Source organism: Aquarana catesbeiana, linkage group LG08 (assembly GCF_042186555.1).
Source record: "Aquarana catesbeiana isolate 2022-GZ linkage group LG08, ASM4218655v1, whole genome shotgun sequence".
NCBI classification, from domain to species: domain Eukaryota; kingdom Metazoa; phylum Chordata; class Amphibia; order Anura; family Ranidae; genus Aquarana; species Aquarana catesbeiana.
In genome coordinates this window covers 308,510,143-308,531,991 of record NC_133331.1, presented here as the reverse complement: position 1 = coordinate 308,531,991, position 21,849 = coordinate 308,510,143, and the positions used below count along the sequence as shown (strand labels likewise).

Below are 21,849 nucleotides of genomic sequence, written 5' to 3'. Positions count from 1 at the left end.
AGAGCAAGGAATAATTTCCATCTCTTCTCTGGTAAAATCACCTCACACAGTACACATAAACACTGGCTAGGCACACAGTTAACCCTTTGATCGCCCCAGATGGTTAACCCCTTCCCAGTCAGTGTCATTAGTACAGTGATAGTGCATATTATTTTATCACTGATCACTGTATTAGTGTCACTGGTTTCCACAAAGTGTCAGTTAGTGTCAGAATGTCCGCCGCAATATCGCAGTCTCGCTATAAGTCCCTGATCGCCACCATTACTAGTAATAAATAAAAAAAAAATAAAAAAAAAATAAACATATCCCAAAGTTTGTAGAAACTATTACTTTTGCGCAAACCAATCACGCTTATTTGGATTTTCTTTTTTTACTAAAATATGTAGCAGAATACATATTGGCCTAAATTCATAAAGAAATTCTATTTTTTTTTAAATTATTTGGTGTGTTTTATAGCAGAAAGTAAAAAATATATACAGTGACTTGAAAAAGTATCTAGCTAGCTAGTAACTAGCTGCCCTAGGCCTGACGAAACTCGTGCACCCCCTAATTTAAATATGACCCACCCCTTCCTGTCAAGGTCACACCCCTTGCTGTTTAAGATCCGCCCCAACATTTTCGAGTGGGGGACACTAGTTCTGGGGCAATGGATTCCCTTAATTTGCATAGATTTCCTCTTACTTCCTGTTTGGCTATGGGGCAGGAAATGAGGGGATATCTCTGCAATGGGACAGGGATGGTAAAAAATAAACTTGCAGGGGCTATAACCCTCCCTCACTCTTTCCAAAATGAAAAAAAAAAATGTTGCCTATAGTTCTACTTTAAGCACACATTTTTGATAATTTTATGGAGAGGACTAAGAAGATATAACCATGCCAATGGTGCAGCAGAAAACATATAGCACAGTGAGGAAGGTTTGTGGTCCAGGATGAGAGGACAGTCAAAATTAGAAGTGGCGCCCCCCTACAGTTGCGGAATGCCGGACGCCCGCATACTAGAAGCAGTGCGGCCGGTAGTCAGCAACACAAAGAATATTTTCAACAAAGTTCCCAGAAGCTCAACAGTAATTCCACAAACTGTCACCTGAATGTGGTTTTCTCAATCACAGTGAAATGCCTTCTTTCTGAGATTGGTTGTGGAAACCAAGCGAGTCATCTTCCTCCAGATGGTGGACGGAGCTAGCAGGACTGTGATCGGCTTTATCAGTGGCCAATGACAGTCCTCCTCTTCCTGGAAACAGGGACCGCCCCCCCCCCCCCCCAGCAGAACTGCACCCAATCTCTTCCCCCATCACAAAAACTGACGATCGCAGCTACAGCAAAGTTAGAGAACCAAACACTGTTTCCCATCTTTTACAATGTGTGGGGGCCCCCTCAGTGCAGGTGCGGCGTGGGGAATTCTTAAATTGGAATGCATTAGTGTCTCACTGACACTTCCTTGCGCTGCTCTGCTGATGGGGAGGGAGTCGAGTGCGGGCAAAAGAGGCTTCGAGTGCCGCTTGTGGCACCAGTGTAGGGGGTTGCCTACCCCTGTGATAGACCAACACAAAGTGACACATAATTGTGAAGTGTAAGGAAAATGATAAATGGTTTTCAATTTTTTTTACAAATAAATATGTGAAAAGTGTGGGGGGGCATTTGTATTCCGCCCCCCTGAGTCAATACTTTGTAGAACCACCTTTCTCTGCAATTACAGCTGCAAATCTCTTTGGGGATGTCTCTACCAGCTTTGCACATCTAGAGAGTGACATTTTTGCCCATTCTTCTTTGCAGAATAACTCAAGCTCTGTCAGATTGGATGAAGAGCGTCTGTGAACAGCAATTTTCAAGTCTTGCCACAGATTCTTAATTGGATTTAGGTCTGGACTTTGACTGGGCCATTCTAACACATGAATATGCTTTGATGTAAACCATTCCATTGTAGCTCTGGCTGTATGTTTAGGGTCGTTATGGAAGGTGAACTTCTGCCCAGTCTCAAGTCTTTTGCAGACTCTAACAGGTTTTCTTCTAAGACTGCTCTGTATTTGGGGGTGTGGCCGGGATGTGAAGCCGGACGGACGTGTGACTCCAGAGCTCCGTGCTGATCCGATTCTATCACCCTGTATACAGACACCTATATGCCCACAAGAGACACAGCAGCTCCCGCAGGTACCCAGGAACCCCCGTAGCGGCGATCATGTCGGCTAAAGGCCGTGGTAAGCCCAGCAAAGACCCAAAATCACAGCACTCTGGAAAGGGGCAGAGCGCAAGCTCACCAGGCGCCATGTTAGCCTCCACTTCCGCTATACGGAGCGGGCTGGGGACAGTGCAGAGCCCGGGAATGTCAGCATCTCCCTCAGGCATGTCATCCTCCTCTGCTGCACATGAGGCTGCTCTCCTCTCTGCAGCGCTGGAGACAGCACCAGAGGCAATTACTAAACCAATCTTGGCTGCTATAGAGGGCTTCAATTCCATGATGATGGTCCGCATTGACCACCTGGCGTCAGAGTGCACCCTGATCCGCCATGATTTAGATGAGGGGGAGAATTACTGAAGCAGAGGACCGGATTGGCACGGTAGAAGATCAACAGGGATCACATACCGCACAAATCACAGAGCTACAGTCGCTGGCGAGTTCCCTTGTAAATAAAATGGGTGACGCCGAGAACAGGCAGAGGCGAAATAACATCCACGTGGTAGGCCTACCGGAAGGTGCAGAGGGCCAGAAACCTGCCATTTTTGCTGAAACCTTGTTCAAGCAACTGCTGAACATACCAGATATGCCACCCACGTACGTAGTTGAGAGGGCACATAGGTTACCCATGGGAAAATGCCCAGAGCACCCCCCAGACCTTTCCTGGTGCGACATTTGAACTTCCGAGATAGAGATATGATCCTGGCGGAGGCAAGGAAGCATCCTGAATTACCATATGAAAACGCCAAACTGATGCTGTTCCCGGATTTCTCGGCTGATATTCAAAAACGTTGCAGATCCTTCAATGAGGTGAGACACCATCTTCAGGAAAAAAATATCAAGTGTGGTATGCTGTATCCCAGCCGGCTGCTGATCCATCAAAAGGGCACGGTCCGATTTTTCGATACGTCTGAGGAGGCCAATGAGTGGATCGACACATTGTAAAACAGTAACCGGGATTCCACTTTTCTTGTCCAGTTTTAGGGACTTTGATATCTACAAGGAGGGTGGGGGGGTGGCCTGCATTGTGGGGGCTACGTATATACCCTAACATCTTGATTTATTGAATCCTTTGCATTGCACTACTGGCAGGGCTAGGACTTCCTGGAAGACGCCTGTATCCTCATGCCCCTGCTGGCGCTGTTCTTACATTGGGTGTATAAAGACATTGACACTTGTGGAAACATGTGGGAGGTGGGTCGGCCATCACTCCTTCTCAGGGGCACGGACACAAGTTGACACAAGAGTAGATACTTTCTTTACCTTCTTTTTGGACTGACTATTTTTCTAGGTTCTTATTATAGATAATGTTTTGGATCTAATTTTTTTCTTTTTTTGGTCACGTCTCTGTAAGTTTGGGACTAGTTTCGGGACTACGCTGCGTGTATTAGTTGAATGTTCTACACAGCAGCAGGGAGTTAGGCGGGATTGGGGATATTTTTGTATTCAGATGTGCAATGTGCCATACTATACCCTTGGTTACCTGAGATCTATAATCTAAGTGGGACTCTCAATGATCGCTGTTCGCTAGCATTTATAGAACAGATATGCTATTTGCTGTATTATTTTACAAGGTATTTCTATGGTTGGAACCGTATTTGATTTACTGTCTTGGAACGCTAGAGGCCTAAACGATAAATTTCGTCGTGCCCTGATGTTCCAATACTTGAAACCACTTAAGCCGCATATTGTCTTCTTAAAGGAGACACATTTAGATGGCAATAGGGTTCTGACTATACGGCGCTCCTGGATCCAACGTGCCATACATGCTACGTACTCCACGTACGCCAGGGGAGTAGCTATTTTGATCAGCAAAACAGTCCCCTGTACTGTTCATCAGGTCATCGCGGATCCAGGGGGCCTGTATGCGATTGTTGTAGCTGACATCTATATGCATAAGATGATGTTAGTAAATGTATATTTTCCCCCACCACTTCAAATTCAGGTGCTGTATGACCTGCTGGGTAAATTGGCTCCCTTCATGCACCTGCCTCTCATTGTGGGGGGCGATTTCAATGCCATTTTTTTTTTCTTTATTATTATTTTTTAAAAGTTCTTTTTATTTATTTCAGAAAAAGTTGCATAACAGAGCCTCTGAGCATTCGGCTCAAGGTGTATAAAACATTAGACAAGGCATATCATACCTTAACTACTGGCCTAAACTAGTTAAACAAGTTAAACAACAACAAAACAACCCATAGCTTGCTGCTAAAAATAACAGGATAAGTGTAATGCTCAGCAATTTACATTGTAGCGCACTACTCCCTTGGGAGCTGCTGTTATTTCATACCTTTCTGTTAGTGGCTCTCCTTTTTCCTCCCCTGCATGAATGACATCAGCAGACAGTCCAATAACATTTGAACATAAACTTTATTCTTTTCCTTGTAGCATGTTAGAAAAGAACTTGCAATATTTACAGTCTATGGCTCCAGGAAGTATGAGTTGCCTCCTTATCTTTGGTTCCTTTATCAGTAGTTATATCCTTTTCCCTTAATGACCTGACCGGTGCCTCTCTTAAAAACACCTTGGTATATGGATGTTAGAAGTAACAGGCCTCACCTGCCTATCTTGACTGCAATCCTCCCAGGTCAGTTCAGGAAAAGTCCGGGCACACCCAGATCTACTTCATCCTGTTAGCAGCTGCTTCCTGCTCAGCATGTCCAGAACCATCCCAGCCAGTAATGTCTGGCCCCTTGCTCCCGGAGTTTCTTTTCGATGACTTAATGTGATGAACCATCCAGCACTGAGGTCTCTGAACCCTCAGGCCTTCAGGTTCAAGTTCTGCTATCCCGCACTGAGAGCATTACACCCCCAGGCCTTCAAGCCTGCGCCTTGCTGATCACATCTTTGCAGCCTTTCTGGATTCAATTCCCATCTCCAACCACACCAGGAAACATGTGACCTTAGTTTTTATAACATTCCCGCCTCTGCCTAAACAAACAATGATTGGCACAGAGCGGTCTCCAAAACTACCTGCCAATCTGGTCCTTCAGTCCACCCACCTTCCAGAACATTTCAGGGAAAGTAATGGAAATCTTGCAGGGCAGAGTGTAGGTGGCCACACCCTCCTCTATTCTATCAAATCTTCCAACCAGCTTAACCAACAGGGTAAGACACTGGCAATTTTACCTGACACTAATCCTAAATAACTGATTAGCACACACCCAAGTTGGTGGGCACTACAACATAGATATGTGATATATGACAGGTATCACCCAAGAAAAAGTCTACAACAAGTGGGTGGTTATAGGCACGTGGTTAGTCAGAATGCACCCCTGGGGGGACAGTCAGAGGAACCATCATCTCATATGTAAATCAAACCAGACCGATAGACCTACAGGGTCTTCTTGTTCTACAGTTGTCGTTTCAGACTCTAGCCATATGTTCCAAACCTTTTGAAACTTTAGGGGACATCCTCTACTAGAGTATGTTTCTTTATATAAGGGTACTGCAAGGTTGACTAATGATTTCCATGCATTCATTCCACTTGAGTATGATGAGTTTCCTGGCATAGAAGAGAAGCAATCCTAGTAGTGTACCCACTGCCCTCGAAGGGGCAAGAGCATCCACCAAGCCAAGCAGGCAAATCTCTATCTTTTGGGGTATAGAAATTGTGGTCAGTTCAGTGATGAAGGTTGTAATGAATGACCAGTAATGCTATACATCAGGGCATGACCAGATCATGTGTAAGAAACCCGCAGAGTCAGCTCGACAGCGCCAATACTGCGACATGCAGTCTGGGTATATTTTGTGAAGCCTATATGGAGTATAATAAAACTTGTGTAATATTTTAAACTAGATCAACCAATCTCTAGAAGAGACCAGGTGTCCAAAGGGGGAGTCCCAGATATCTTCCAAGTCCTCCCCATCCAACTCTGGCAGCTCTGACACCCAGAAGTCACAAAGTCTTTCCAAACCGTGATGTACGGTAGGCTGCAGATCCTTGTAAATTGTGGATAATGGTTTAGTTAATGTCTCTTGATGTAGAAGCGACTCCGTTTTGACTGGTATGGGGTCAGGGGAGAGCCCCCGAACTGTGCCCTGTAGGCGTGGCGGAGCTGCAGGAACTGGAAGAAATACACATGGTTGAAGTCGAATCTAGATTTAAGTTGGTCAAATGTCAGCAGTGCACCATTCTCACAAATATGATGTAAATATCGAATACACCGTGACGCCCAAATGACCGGGTCCAGGATGGAATAGAATTCAGGTAAAGAAGGATTAATCCATAGTTGAGTATTTGGAGAACGCACCTGGGGATCGGCCACCCGGGGGCCGGCTGCCCCAGACCATGCTCTAAGCACCGTTTTAATTGAGGTAGTGAGGGGATGTGGAGCCCTAGTACCTCGAAATAAAATATTCCGCAGTGCTTCGAATGACCCCACAACGGTAGCCTCCAAGGCAACTGCTGCAGTGGTAGCATCCGATATGAGCCAGTTGTGAGCATGGGTAAGCATCGCCGCAATAAAATAAAGGAAGAAATCAGGGCACGCCAGGCCCCCCTGTGTCAAAGGACTTTGGAGAATGGACAATCGGAAACAGAGGGCCCCACAAAAACTGAATATGTGAGAATTTAGCCGCTTAAAAAGTGCCTTGGGTATCCACATTGGTGAATGGCGCACTACATAGAGAAGAGGGGGTAGTAATTTAATTTTAATTAAATTGATCCTTCCAATCAATGTGAGGGGGAGGTTAGCCCACGCTTTTATCCTATTTTGAAAATTTTGTAGGAGAGGGAAGAAGGTTAAGCTTGCAGAAGTCCTGTACTCTGGGGGAAATATGGATGCTAAGATATTTTATACTCTCAGCCCATTGAAGTAGAAGTGACGGATCCGCTAACTGTGTAGACTTGTTCCAGTTAACTCTTAGTCCTGACATGTCAGCAAAGCGTGAGAGGAGCTCTAACGCTGCCCGGAGGGAGGGCCCCAGATCCCGGAGGAAAAGGATAATATCATCAGCATAAAGTGCTATTTTTTCCTCCAGGGATCCGACCCGCACCCCCCCGACAGCATCCGAGGACCGTAGTGCAACAGCCAGGGGCTCAACCATCAGGGAGAAAAGGGCGGGGGATAGAGGACACACTTGTCGGGTGCCTCGCTCCACAGGGAATGAAGAGGATAACACCCCTCCAAGTTAAATCTGTGCTGTCGGTTTCTGGTATAAGAGCTGAATCTGTTTTCTAAAAGTGGGGCCAAAACCATATATCTTGAGTACCTCCTCCATGTAGGGCCAGGCAACAGAATCAAATGCCTTTTCAAGGTCCAATGCAACCGAGACTCTGGTACTATGTTCTGTAGGAGGAATTTGTAAGTGGGTGAACACCCTACGAATATTAACATCCGTCGACTTCCCTGGCATGAAGCCAGTTTGATCCATATTTACTAAGAAAGGGAGGATCCCCATCAGTCTGGTGGCTAGCACTTTTGTTAGTATCTTCAAATCATAATTTAGAAGGGATATGGGTCGATATGCTGGACAGTATGAGGCATCCTTTCCTGGCTTTTGTATCAGTACTATGTGAGCTTGCGACATTGAGTCAGGTAGCCTTTCTGCTTCTAAACTAAGGGCATACAATTTTTGGAGACGCGGGACTAAATCAGGTATGTACATTTTATACCAGTCTCCTGGGAGCCCATCAGGACCTGGTGTCTTGTTAGGGGGAAGTGAGCGAATTGCCGTTTCAATCTCGGTCACCGAGATCTCCCCCTCTAGGGAGGCAACGGCCTGCTCTGTCAAAGTTGTTAGCGTCAGTTCGCGGAGATACAAGAGGTGGTCAGGAGGTATCTGCGAGGTAGTAGAGCTATACAACAAGGCGTAAAAAACTTTGAATTCATTAAGGATGTCAGACGGGTTTGAAGTGACCCCCCCCCCCCCCCCCCCCCGCAGCAGTATGTATTGTGGATATAACTGTTTGAAATTTGGGGTCGGCCACTAGACTGGCTAGGAGCCTCCCGTTCTTGTCCCCAGACTCAAAAATTCTGGCCCCGAGCAACCTCTCTGATGAGGCAGTCGAACCAGAAAGGTGTAAAGAGAGTGCCCTTCGAGCCTGTGCCAGGGAGGAATATGCCCCAGGAGAAGAGTCCGATGCAAACACCTCCTCTGCCGTACTCACCCAAGACTCTAGTTCTTTAGTCTTGGAGGCATAGTCCACCCTGTCAGCTTTAATTGCAGATATGTAATCCCCTCTTATAGTTGCCTTAAAGGCATCCCAGGTCACCTGTGCATTGGTCACATTTTCATTACAGTCCCAATATTGGGCAATTTTCCCTTGCATATTCTCTTCTACTTTTTCATCCCGTAGCCAGCGTGTTGCCAGTCGCCAGCAACCTTTGCGCTCCCCCCCTCTAAGCTGCAGAATGACCTCTAGGGGGGAATGGTCTGAAATCCCCTCAGGCAGGTAAGTTGCTGAGGCCACATACGGGAGTGTAGCCGGAGAGCAAAAAGCCAGGTCAATTCTGGAACCCGTGCGGTGGACCGCAGATAAGTGGGAGTAGCGCTGTGCTTGTGGATTTTTCCATCTCCAGACCTCTGTAATCTGCAGGGCCGAGGCCCATTGCCCCAATTCAGGGTCCGGCAGCCTGGTTGGATTAGAGGTGTCCAAAGTTCGGCTCAGAATGCCATTAAAATCCCCTACTATGATGAGTCTAGTGACCATATAAGGAGCCAGTCTGTCATACACCACATAGAGTGGTGCAGTGCCAGCATGTACAACTCTCAGGCGGCTCGGGTACAGCATGCTGTAGGGCAAGCCTTTTTCTCTGAGGCGTCTGCGGATGTCTTGGAAGGTTTTTCTCTTCTTCTGTAGGTCCGCCGAGAAGTCAGGGTAAAAGTGGATGTCAGCATTTTCATACTTGAGGTGAGGATGTTTCCTGGCTTCGCTGAGTATGCGGTCACGATCCCGATAATTGAGGAACCTTACCAGAAATGGGCGAGGTGGTGCCCCAGGGGGTCGACGACCAGTGGGAACTCGATGTGCGCTTTCAAGTACATGGGTCGGCGGAACAGGCGGCAGCTCAAGGATGTCCTTGAAAAAAGCTTCAGCGAACTCCGCAGGATGCTCACCCTCTGAGCCCTCTGGCAGGCCAAGCACTTTTACGTTGTTCCTCCTGAGGCAATTCTCGTTGGATTTAGCTACCAGTGATTTGACCATGTTCTCTAGCACTTCAATGCGTTGGTCATGGCTGGCAGTCAGGTCCTCTGTGGCTGATATTCGTGATTCAGATTCTATGAGGCGGCCTCTGAACTTATCTAGATCTGCCCTTATGCAATTGCATTCCTCCGTGAGCTTATCAATACGGGTCAGCAGGGAGGATCTGCTGTTTTCTATGGCTAGCAGGATAACCGCCGTGTCTCTAGAGGTGGAGGACTCCGGGGCCGCCGGAGCGTTCGTGCTCTTCTGGCTCGCGGCCATGTTTAGTTCAGCCAGCAGCGCATGGAGCCTGTCAGCTAAGATGGCTTTTTACTGGAGTTCGGGCCGCGGTTTTACCTTTTGCCGGCATGGAACAGAGTCCCGTTGGTGCGGAGAAGGATAATGTTATTTCAGGATGACAGGAGCTCTTCTCAATGCGACCTTCCTCCGCCACCCCAGGCCACGCTCCTGCCCAGATGTATCTCCAAGAGGCAGCTAGATGCGACCCAAGCTGGCCGTAGACCTCCAGTCCCTGACGTTCACACCGTGGATAGACAGTCAATGCTCACCAGTAGCCTCTGTCTTCACAGTAAACAAACAGGCAGGAGCAAGGCAGTAAGGATGTTGGGCTGGGAGTGCCAGGGTGTAGAAGGCCCAGAGCAGTGGGACAGAGGCAGCAGTGGAGAGGGCACACTAGGCCACTGGATACCCCAGCTCGGCCAGGCAATCCTTGGCAGCACCCCAGGCCTTGGAGGCAGGGACTTGGAGGACTTATAGGGCGGATGTAGAGAGGAGGCCTGCACTTCCGATGTAGGCCGGACTGGCCGAGGTGACTCCCAGCGGGAAAGAAGCCGCAGAAAACGGCGGGGATCCACAGGCCTCACTAAGCTGCACCAGGCCGCCTCAGACATCCCCGGAGCTTGGCTAGGCCTCCAGACCGTGCCAGGTGGGTAGATGGACAGGTATGTGGGGACGGATGAGAGTCCCTTACCTCCAGATCCATCCGGATTCAGATTTCCCCGGGAGGCCTCAGATCGGCAAGATGGCGGCGGCCGCGGGAGTCCGGAGGCAATATCCCTCTGTTGATTACAGGCCGAGTTGCTGGGAGATACTGGTAGGGGATACTGCATGGGGCACCTAGATGGGTAGGCTGGCAGGGTTTTGGGCTCTTAACTGGTCAGCAGATGCACGGATGTCGGCGGATTAAAAATCAGGATTCCGGAGCTCCTCGCAAAGACGTCCGCCGCTGCTCACATCAGGACACGCCCCTACAGACTCCTCTAACTCCAGGAGAGTTGCGTCTGTAGAACTGTCAGCTTGGGCAGAGAGACGGCTGCTCTCATGGAGTTATGGAGATGGAAAAATCCTACCACTAAAAGTTTCTCACACTTATCCAAAACGCATAAGTCCTCCTCAAGGTTTGATCTAGTGTTCGCAAACGCTTCCATGCTGTAGTTGGTGAGGGGAGCTAAATATATTATGGGGCCTGTCGGATCACACGCCCCTACGTACATATTGGTCTACCCTTACAGGTTAGGGGGGGTGCATGGAGGTTAAATCCAGGCTGGTTGGAGGTAGAATTGATTGCTTCCCAGGTGGCACCAGTATTCCCTGGTTACTGGGAGGACAACTTGCAGTCAGCCCCCCTGCCTATAGTTTAGGATGCCTTCAAGGCGTGTATGCGAGGACAGTATATCTCGGCGATCAAGCAAGCACGCAAACAATTTTAATGCTGAGTCAAAGGAATTGCAGGACAGAGAGAGGAGGTGTGAGCTGACTCATGCAACCAACCAGTCAGATGTCACTTACGCTAAACTGCTTGAGGCGCACCGTCTTTTGGCATTGCACTTCACTGAGTTGACACACACTTCTTGGACGAGGAGGGCAGAGTCCCTCTTTGAGCAAGGAGATAAAAATGGGAAACTCCTAGCTATGTTGGTTGCAGAACAGAGAGTTCAGACTAATATCCCTTGTATTAACAACTCTCAGGGAACTTTACTGTAGGACCCAAATGACATTTTAGACACTTTTGTAGACTACTATAGCACACTTTACACGCCTATCCCTGTATATATCAAACAGGATCTTGAATCCCTGCTTAGCTCCCTGTGCATTCCAGCACAGAAAAGGAAATTGAAACTGCCATTAGATCATTACCACTGCACAAATCACCAAGGCCAGATGGATTTTGCATACAATATAGGTTACACCTAGAAGCTCTTGTACCCAGACTTAAGACTTTGTTCCACTTTTGCTTAGAACACAGGATTCTACCAGATTCTCTCATGGAGGCTCAGGTGGTCCTGCTGCCTAAACCGGGCAAGGACCCTCTGAGCTGCTCCTCCTATAGACCCATAGCTCTCCTTAATCAGGATCTTAAGATCCTAACAAAAATACTAGCCACAAGATTATCGAAGGTAATCACCACATTTGTAAACATAGATCAGACCGGCTTCATTCCCCAGAAATCCACGGATACAAATCTCCGCAGGCTATTTGCGCACATACAGATTAGTCATACTAACCCTGGGGCCAGAGTGATAGTGTTCTTAGACATGGCTAAAGCCTTTGATTCCGTGGACTGGCATTATATGTCCACGGTACTACAGTATATGGGGTTTGAAGATGTTTTTCTTACCTGGATCTCTCTGCTGTACAGTAAACCCAAGGCGACAATTAAGATAGGCATGTCAGTTTCTGCACAGTTCTCGGTGGGTAGGGGAACATGTCAGGGGTACCCACTTTCCCCGGCCTTATTTGCCATGGCCATTGAACCCATAGCTATTGCTCTACGAGCATCCACAGAGGTAAAAGCCCTTGAAGTAGTAGGCATTCATGAATGCACTGCTTTATATGCTGATGACATGCTTCTCCTTTTAGAGGATCCGGGACCAACACTAGAAGCAGTATTTGAGATTCTAGGCACCTTTGCAAAGTTCTCGGGCCTACAAGTTAGTGGGAGAAGTCCAGTGTTATGGACCCTTGGTCCCTATAGCCTGGGTTTCTGAATTTAAATATTTGGGTGTTCGTGTATCCCCCAAAGTTGGTGACTACCTATCACTCAATCTAATGCCACTACTCGCAAAGGTTAGGATACAGTTGGATGCCTTGAAGCATTTACCACTCTCCCTGATCGGTAGGGTGAATCTTCTCAAAATGAAGATATTACCAGTCTTCTTGTATTTTTTGCGCAACACTCAAATCTGGGTCCCATGCTTGTTCTTTAAGCGTGAAAATAGCCTGTTTAGCTCATTCCTGTGGTGCTTGGGTCATCCCAGAATAGGTCTCCGTACGCTACAGGAACCCTATGGACAGGGAGGATTAGCTCTCCCTGACCTGTTCAAGTATTTTATAGCAGGGCAAATGGTGTTTGCCCAACGCTGGCTGGTAGTGCAGCAACAGTACTTGAGGCTGCACTTATGGGATCCTACGAGAGTCTTTACTATTTGGTGCACAGGGGACCACAGGTGTCGACGCCTTTGACTGGCTCCATGCGTGCTATTATCTGCGCGTGGGACAAAACAAAGGTGCTAATGCACTCTGAAACAGAGGTATGGTCGCCAGACACTCCATTATGGTTCAATCCTAGATTATCCCATTTTAATGAAATTCCAGACCCAATAATATGGGCCCGAGTCGGCATCAAACTATTGAAGAACGTAGTGGGGGGAGGGAGACTGCTCACTTTTGATCAATTAAAGGATAGACACGACCTCCCAAACTGGTACTTTTTCCGTTATCTACAGCTGCAGCACGCATTCGCCACACAGTTTGGTGCAGGCGCGGTGGAACTTCAAATCTCACCCCTGGAACGGTTGCTTTGTGACTAATCCATGCCAAAGACGCTGTCGGAAGCTTATAAAGCGCTATTTGTGGAAAAGCCCCAGACACTCCGTAAGTGTAGGGATAAATGGAGCTCACTAGTCCCCAATTTTCAGGGGACGACTGGGACGATATGTGGGACCTTCCATTCCGAGTCCTGGTATTGGTTCGTGATCGGTATATTTAATTTAACATACTTCATAGGGTATACTACACCCCAGCGAGAATAGTCAGTATACATGGTTCGGATGACGCAACTTGCTGGCGTTTTACTACTGCTATGGTGGATTTCGATCATATATTCTGGCATTGTCAGCCAAGACAGGAATTTTGGCCAGGGGTTACAAAAACCATCCAGGGACTAATCTCATAACCTGTCCCCGTGATGATATCAATGTGTCTACTGGGCCTGGTGAAAGAGGTGGCACCGCTTAGGGCGCAAAGAACCATGCTCTCCCTCACTTTGTTCTATGCACGCAAAGCTATACTACTATGCTGGAGAAAGCCTGAAGATCCCTCCCTGGCCTACTGGAAAGGCATAGTGAATAAGCCATTGCCCTTCTATAAAGCCACGTACTTGAGCAGAGGTTGCCCCAAAAAGTTTGAGAAAGTATGGCAATGCTGGCTCTCGTCAGATGACACTCTGTAATTGAGGGGTTTAAATAATGCGTAAACGGAATATCCAATAGTTGGAGTGGCCTGGCATGCTTAGCAGCGACCAAGTGATTATGTTTACCATTCTATATATCATCTAATCTACACTGCCTTAATTGATGTAAGGATGCTGAAAGGGTAATGCATACTGTTTAACTGCCTGTAATTTTTGGGACATTGCACAACAGGGATGAGGGAGGGGGGAGGGGGGTGGTTGTGGGTTTTGCACCTTGTGTATTGTTTATAAAAATGTGAATAAAAAGTATTTTCCAAAAAAAAAAGATTGCCCTGTATTTAGCTCCATTCATCTTCCCATCAACTCTGACCAGCTTTCCTGTCCCCGGTGAAGAAAAGCATCCCCACAACATGATGCTGCCACCACCATGTTTCACGGTGGGGATGGTGTGTTCAGGGTAATGTGCAGTGTTAGTTCTCCATCACACATAGCGTTTTGCTTTTAGGCCAAAAAGTTACATTTTGGTCTCATCTGACCATAGCACCTTCTTCCACATGTTTGCTGTGTCCCCCACATGGCTTCACGCAAACTGCAAGCGGGACTTCTTATGGCTTTCTTTCAACAATGACTTTCTTCCTTCCACTCTTCCATAAAGACCAGATTTGTGGAGTGCACGACTAATAGTTGTCCTGTGGACAGATTCTCCCTCCTAAGCTGTGGATCTCTGCAGCTTCTCTAGAGTTACCATGGGCCTCTTGGCTGCTTCTCTGATGAATGCTCTCCTTGCCCGGCCTGTCAGTTTAGGTGGACGGCCATGTCTTGGTAGCTTTGCAGTTGTGCCATACTCTTTCCATTTTCGGATGATGGATTATACAGTGCTCCATGAGATGTTCAAAGCTTGGGAGATTTTTTTTATAACCTAACCCTGCTTTAAACTTCTCCACAACTTCATCCCTGACCTGTCTGGTGTGTTTATTGGCCTTCATGATGCTGTTTGTTCACTAAGGTTCTCTAACAAATCTCTGAGGGCTTTACAGAGATTATACTGAGATTAAATTACACACAGGTGGACTCTATTTACTAATTAGGTGACTTCTGAAGGCAATTGGTTCCACTAGATTTTAGTTAGGGGTATCAGAGTGAAGGGGGGCTGAATACAAATGTACCCCACACTTTTCACATATTTATTTGTAAAAAACATTGAAAACTATTTTCATTTTCCTTCCACTTCACAGTTATGTGCAACTTTGTGTTGGTCTATCACATAAAATCCCAATAAAATACATTTACGTTTTTGGTTGTAACATGACAAAATGTGGAAAATATCAAGGGGTATGAATACTTTTTCAAAGCACTGTATATGTTATGTCTTTTTTTTGTTTATAGCGCAAAAAATAAAAACTGCAGAGGTGAACAAATACCATCAAAAGAAAGCTCTATGTGTGGGGAAAAGGGCACAGTGTTGCACGACCGCGCAAATTGTCTTTTAAAGTAACACAGTGCCGTATTGCAAAAATCTAGAATTAGATAATCTTCTGGAGGGCAAGTGGTTAGATGGCATAGGGCCCATAGACCGGTGCCTACTCAGATTATTTGGTAATTCGGCACTGTAGGCCTCTGATGTATGTAATTTGGAGGTGTGCCATATCACTAAAAATGGCCTGGTAAATCTTCTAAAAGGTCAAGTGGTCAAGTCCTGGCTTACTGCATTAGAGATAAGCCTAATGATTTAAAAATATTTATAGAACAAATGGCAATTAAAACAGGCTGTAAATGTGACTTTAAACCACCATAGCAGCGCTCGTGTCAGTCTATATACTTATGGCACGCTCTTATATAATTCCTTAAATAAGTGACAAAAAAGTCCCATGAAGTGGTTTCAGGTGAGTGAATCAGATTTTCTTAAAGGTGATGAAAGTTCATAAATTCATGCACCACACACCCAGGCTTGTCACCACGTGAGAAGAAACTCGCCCCTTTGGGGTTAAACTCACCAGAAAACTGAAAAAAATCAAGCATCCCAAATATATCCTTTTGTTGCCACTTCTCGGGAATATCCACTGATTCTGCTAGTATTCGTATTAGGTATGGGTAGCTCCAATGAACCAGGGTCATGTGAGAAAATACAGAAATCACATAGCATAATCCCATTTTACTTAATTTATTGAAGCCAATAAACCCCTTTACAGATTATACGTACAAGCAAAAGAAATTAGTGAGGCATTAAAAGGGCAAACCGTAGCGTTGTCAACGATCGCCAGTTGTAAGAAGACATCAGCGTCAAAGGAACCGCCGCGCTGGCTGCTTCCTGGTAATCCCAGCTGTCAGTGACCCGCAACTGTCACTTCTGTTGTCGTGGAGATCACACCTTGACACGTTTCGTCACTTCCGACTTCAACTGAGGGCGTGACCTCCATGACGTGACATCTCAGTTTAAATAAAGCAGACGCGCGGCTCAACTCAATAGTAATCGGGATGTAAATCAGCTCCTCCCACACACACACCACAACTGATGCTAAGTGCATGGAGGATGCCCATCCACACCAAACAAGCAGCGCATCCATCTTATGCATAACAAATTAAAGAGTCAATTTACATTACAATAAAAAGGACATATTTTAAAACACATTCCACAAAGTCTGGACATTGCGGCCGTGTAACTTCGCATCTTGTTATGCAAATCTGCATTTAGCAAACCAGACACCATTCCATTAAAGAATCAAAATGAATACTAGCTATATATAATGAATGGTGTCTGATTAGAAATTCATTAGATACTTCATGAAACACACCAGGATAAATATGAATTAATAGTGAATTAATAATTTCCAATCAATAGAAATGGAAATACTAGTCTTAAAATGTTAAATATAACTAAAAATTATTATTAAAAATCCCAAATTTAAAACATGCCTATGGCTAAAATAATATTTAGGCATCACTAATAAAACAATTGATGTCTAGCTCTATGTTCAGGCCTTTTGGTGAGAGAGTGTGAGAAAGATCCACTGAGTTTCACGTTTTGATAAGTCCCTCACAATATTGGATCCTCTCCACGATGGTTTTTGGACACTCTACACCCCAAAATTTGAGGCCAGAAGGGTCCTGATTATGTTTCAATTTAACATGTAGAGAAACATTGTGGTCTTTAAAACCAATCTTTTATATTTTGAATATGTTCGGCTATTCTCACCTTCAGAGCTCTTTTGGTGCGGCCTATATAAAGTAGCCCACGTGAGCATTCTATAGCATACACCACATGCGTAGTGTTGCAGGTGATGAATTGCCGAATATCAAAACTTTTATTGTTAGAGACTGATCTAAAGCTATCAAGGCCTCTAATCGGTCTGTTGACCTCCCTGCAGGCCTTACACCTCCTACATGCGTAGAAAAGATCCCTGTCCCAAAAGGATGGAGGTCTGCTGGGAAGATCAAGTACCTTTTTGACCACACAATCACCATAACTGGCAGCTTTTCGATATGAACTTAGGAGCCTGTGGAAGTACATTGTGAAGTTTTTTGTCTAAAAGTAATATATGCCAGTGCTCTTTAAAAATGGACTCCACCTCTCTGAATTGGGAATGGAAACCAGAGATGAATCCCCAGTCATAATTTGTATTTTGTATGTCTGGTATTTTTGCTTTTAGACAGTTTTCTCTAGGGATCACTCAAACCTCTTCCACAACTTTATCGAAGAACTGTGGATTATAGCCTTTGGCTTTAAACCTCTCGGTAAGCACTTTTGATTGTGAATTAAAATCGTCCGTTTGGGAACAATTTCTTTTCACCCTCACAATCTGACCTTTGGGGCTGTTCTTTAGCCAAAGTGGATGGTGTCCGCTCTGAGTTGGAAGGTAACTATTGCGGTCTGTTGGCTTAAAAAACACTTTTGTCCCCAATTTATTATCTTGACGATATATGGTAACATCTAAAAAATTAATCTCCTCACTACTCCATTGAGATGTGAATTTAATATTGTTGTTATTTGCATTTAATTGTGTGATAAACTGTTGTAGAGGTTCCATTTATCCTGCCCAAATAAAGAATAAGTCATCTATATACCATTTGTAAAAGATTAGCTCATCTCTCCTTATGCTATGAATAACTTTGTCTTCCCATTCTCCCATAAACAGATTAGCGATGCTCAGTGCGAATTTCACACCCATGGCTATGCCTCTCCGTTGTGAAAAGAATTTGTTTGCATACCAAAAATAGTTGTGGGATAAACAAAAATCAAGGGTTTCTCTCAAAAAAACTTTTTGATTATAGGGCAGGTCATCTCGTTGGCTCAATGCCCAGTTCAAGGCCAGTAGAGGATCCTCGTGTTGTATTATTGTGTAAAGGGATGATACGTCTGTGGTGACAAGTAATACCTCATCCTTGCCAGTTAGATCTACGCTTTCTAAACAATTTAGAAGGTTTTTAGTGTCTTTGAGATAAGATCTGGTTCTAACTACACTCTTAGTCTAAGTATTGTCCCATTTTAGATGCCACTGCGCCTATGCTATTAACAATAGGTCTCGCTGGAGGCTGTATAGGGTCTTTATGTATTTTCAGAAGAGTGTAAATCATCGGAAATATATTTAAAAATATTGTTTAATACAAAACAAGGAAAAGGGTGCAGAAAAAAAAAGATTGCAATAGTTAAATACAATATTACAACAGCAATACAAAAATGAATCAAAAGTACTTAAGAATGTCCTGGGTTCTCTGGGCTCCAGCAGAGTTGAGTCAATGGGCATAAAATCGATCTGAAATTTCAGAGTCCTTGGCCCTCAAAAAATAAGACTTGACAGATGTCCTTCATTTCTGATAGTAAAGGAGGGCTCTCAGTTTGCAGTTGTGTCATTGACCCCTCCCCCCACCTAATCACAGGGGTTAAGGTGTGGGAAGTAGGAGTGCAGAGATTTTGGGGACCTTCAGAACAAGACGGCTGGGAAACACCCGAACGTAGCTCCGGGAACACGCAATAATTCCACAGACAAGTTTTATAATTTCCCAGCAGGCCCTCCAACAGTGTCATTTTTCGAAATGTGGTCATTTTTCAACTAACCTTGGTATTGACCCGATATGTATCCTCCTTAGGAGATTACATTTGGCTAATTAGCCTTCTGTACTGTATAATCTAATCAAGTTTGGTTCTTCTTCTTCCAGTGAAATAGGTTACTAACCTAATTTATTCACAGTGGAAGATATGAATTATGCAAATATATTAGCTCTGAATTCAGAGATATTCAGCCATGAAACCTTGATTCAATTTTCCACTGTTTGCTAAAACATTTGTGATGTGTTGTAAAAACTGCATAATGGTCTGTTAGCTTAGGAGATGTGGACTGTTGGATGTTGATCGATGTAATCACTTAGCCCTGGTTTTCCACACATCCTTTCAAGGTATGTTGCTGCTGGTAGGTTTTATGTTCTTATGCTATGGGAGTTTAACGGCAAAATATGGCCTATGGACTAAAATATGTGCTGGTAGGGGTATATGAAGTGTAGCAATTCTCATGTCCTTACAGAAAAAAAAGATTAAAATCGAATTTAACTAGCAAATTTTAGTAAAATAGGGGTTTCTTACTGGGTTTTGGCGTTCATCGGACCTCAACACTGTTACACCGTCCACTGTCCACACTAAAAATTCTATGGCTACTATCTGACAGCTCTCCTCCCCACCGTCCACACTACATTCTCTGACACCTCTCCTCCACCATCCACACATTCTCTGACAGCTCTCCTCCAACATCCACACTACATTCTCCGACAGATTTCCTCCACCATCCACACTACATTCTCCGACAGCTCTCCTCCACCATCCACACTACATTCTCTGACAGCTCTCCTCCCACCATCCACACTACATTCTCCGACAGCTCTCCTCCTCCTCCCACACTACATGCTCCAACAGATTTCCTCCACCATCCACACTACATTCTCCGACTGCTCTCCTTCACCATCCACACTACATTCTCCGACAGATCTCCTCCACCGTCCACATTACATTCTCCGACAGCTCTCCTCCCACCATCCACACTACATTCTCCGACAGCTCTCCTCTCACCATCCCCACAACATCCTCCGACAGCTCTCCTCCACTGCCCACATTACATATTCTGACAGCTCTCCCTCACCATCTACATTTTCCAAACTATCTACAGTAGCTTCTCTTGCCTGTTCCTCCCAATCTGTCTTTTGCAACAGTATTGTTTTGAGTGGTCTATACCTGTGCTTTATCCCACTGACCACCTGTGTAAGGAACATTCTAATTCCTGAGGACCACCAACTTAAGGAAGTCCAATATAAGGTCCTTTATTTTACCACTGATGGCCATCCACAGTCAGGTTTCACCCAAGGGTCACACATAAAGCAAATTTTGGCCGATTCATTGGGGACATTTGTCAAATAAATCAGCAGGTGCATTCCATCTGATGTCTAAATAGACTTCTTTTAGTTGTAAAGCCCTTTCTGTTGTATGAACGCAGTGAGAACGCTCTGCAATGTGTGTTCTTCAATGTGCAACAAGGGTTCCTTTCTAAGTGAAGGATTTCCCGCACTCTAAACATGAATAAGGACGCTCACCTGTGTGAATTCTCTGGTGTTCAACTAGGTTTCCTTCCTGAATGAAACCTTTCCCGCATTCTAAACCTGAATAGAGATGCTCCCTGTGTGAATTGTTTTGTGTCTATTAAGAAGTGTTTTCTGAGCAAAAGATTTTCCGCATTCTAAACATGAATAAGGACGTTCACCCGTGTGCCTTCTCTGGTGTTTAACAAGATCTCCTTTCTGAATGAAAACTCTCCCGCACTCTGAACATGAAAAAGGACGCTCACCTGTGTGAATTCTCTGATGTCTAAGAAGGTTTCCTTTATTAACAAAAGATTTCCCACACTCTGAACATAGATAGGGACGCTCACCTGTGTGAATTCTCTGGTGCTCATCTAAGTTCCCTTTCCTAGAGAAAGATTTCCCGCACTCTGTACATGAATAAATATGCTCATCCGTGTGACTTTTCTGGTGTTTAAAAAGGTTTCCTTTGTTAAAGAAATTTTCAGTGCCCGAATAAGGACCCTCACCAAAATTAATTTTCTTGTGTCTAAGAGGCACCTTTTCCTCTGTGAAACATTTTCCGGACTCTGAACATGAATAATTATGCTCACTGGTGTGAATTCTCTGGTGTTTAACAAGGTCTTCATTCATAGTGAAAGATTTCCCGCACTCTGAACACAGATAAGGACACTCACGTGTGTGACTTCTCTGGTGTTCAGGCAGGTTCCCTTTCTTAGCAAAAGATTTTCTGTACTCTGAAATCCCATCCATGGGAAGACACTGATGTCTAAGAAGTACCTTTTGGTGATTGAAAGATTTCCCGCACTCGGAACATGAATAAGGACGTTCACCGGTATGAATTCTCTGGTGTTTAACAAGGTCCCCTTTCTGAGTAAAAGATTTTCCGCACTCTAAACATTGATAAGGACGTTCACCTGTGTGAATTTTCTGGTGTCTAAGAAGGTTTCCTTTATGAGTGAAAGATTTCTTGCACTCTGAACATGAATACGGATGCTCACCTGTGTGAATTCTCTTGTGTTCGTCTAGGTTCCCTTTCTTAGAGAAAGATTTTCCGCACTCTGTACATGAATAAGGACGGTCACCCGTGTGAATTTTCTGGTGTGAAAGAAGAGTAAATTTCTGTTTAAAACATTTCCCACACTCTGAACATGAGAATAGTTTCTCGTATCTGTGAACTCCTTCAAGTGGTAAAGAAGTTTCCTTGGGATTAGAAGGATCTGTTGATTTATCTGCAGTGTGAGATCTTACATGGGCATCCGCACTCACAACATGCGATTGATCAGAGGGAACCTTTGATGTCTCCGGACAGGAAGGTCTGTGATGTATATTTTGTGTATTTGGATTTCCTCCTGGAGGATCCTGTGTGATGACATTATCTTCTGACTTACAATCAGCAGATAATAGAAGATGTCTCTCCGAGGAATTCCTGACATCACATCCATCTGTTAGGAAACAATTTTTAAAATAAATATAAAAAGGTCAGTAAAAAGAGTCACGTGTTTTGGTCTAGAAGTCAACAGTTTCACAGAGTTCTGGCACGGAACTGGGTACAATT

At 45.0% G+C, this 21,849-nt stretch overlaps 1 protein-coding gene across 1 annotated transcript in view; it reads right to left on the bottom strand.

The window, feature by feature from the left end:
• Positions 1 to 21,849, bottom strand: part of LOC141105178 (uncharacterized) — a 43,965-nt gene that overhangs the window by 12,354 nt on the left and 9,762 nt on the right. Inside the window, exon 14 of the mRNA XM_073595069.1 lies at positions 20,387 to 21,736. Within this exon, the coding sequence (XP_073451170.1) occupies positions 20,387 to 21,736 (1,350 nt within the window). The remainder of the gene's footprint in view (positions 1 to 20,386; positions 21,737 to 21,849) is intronic.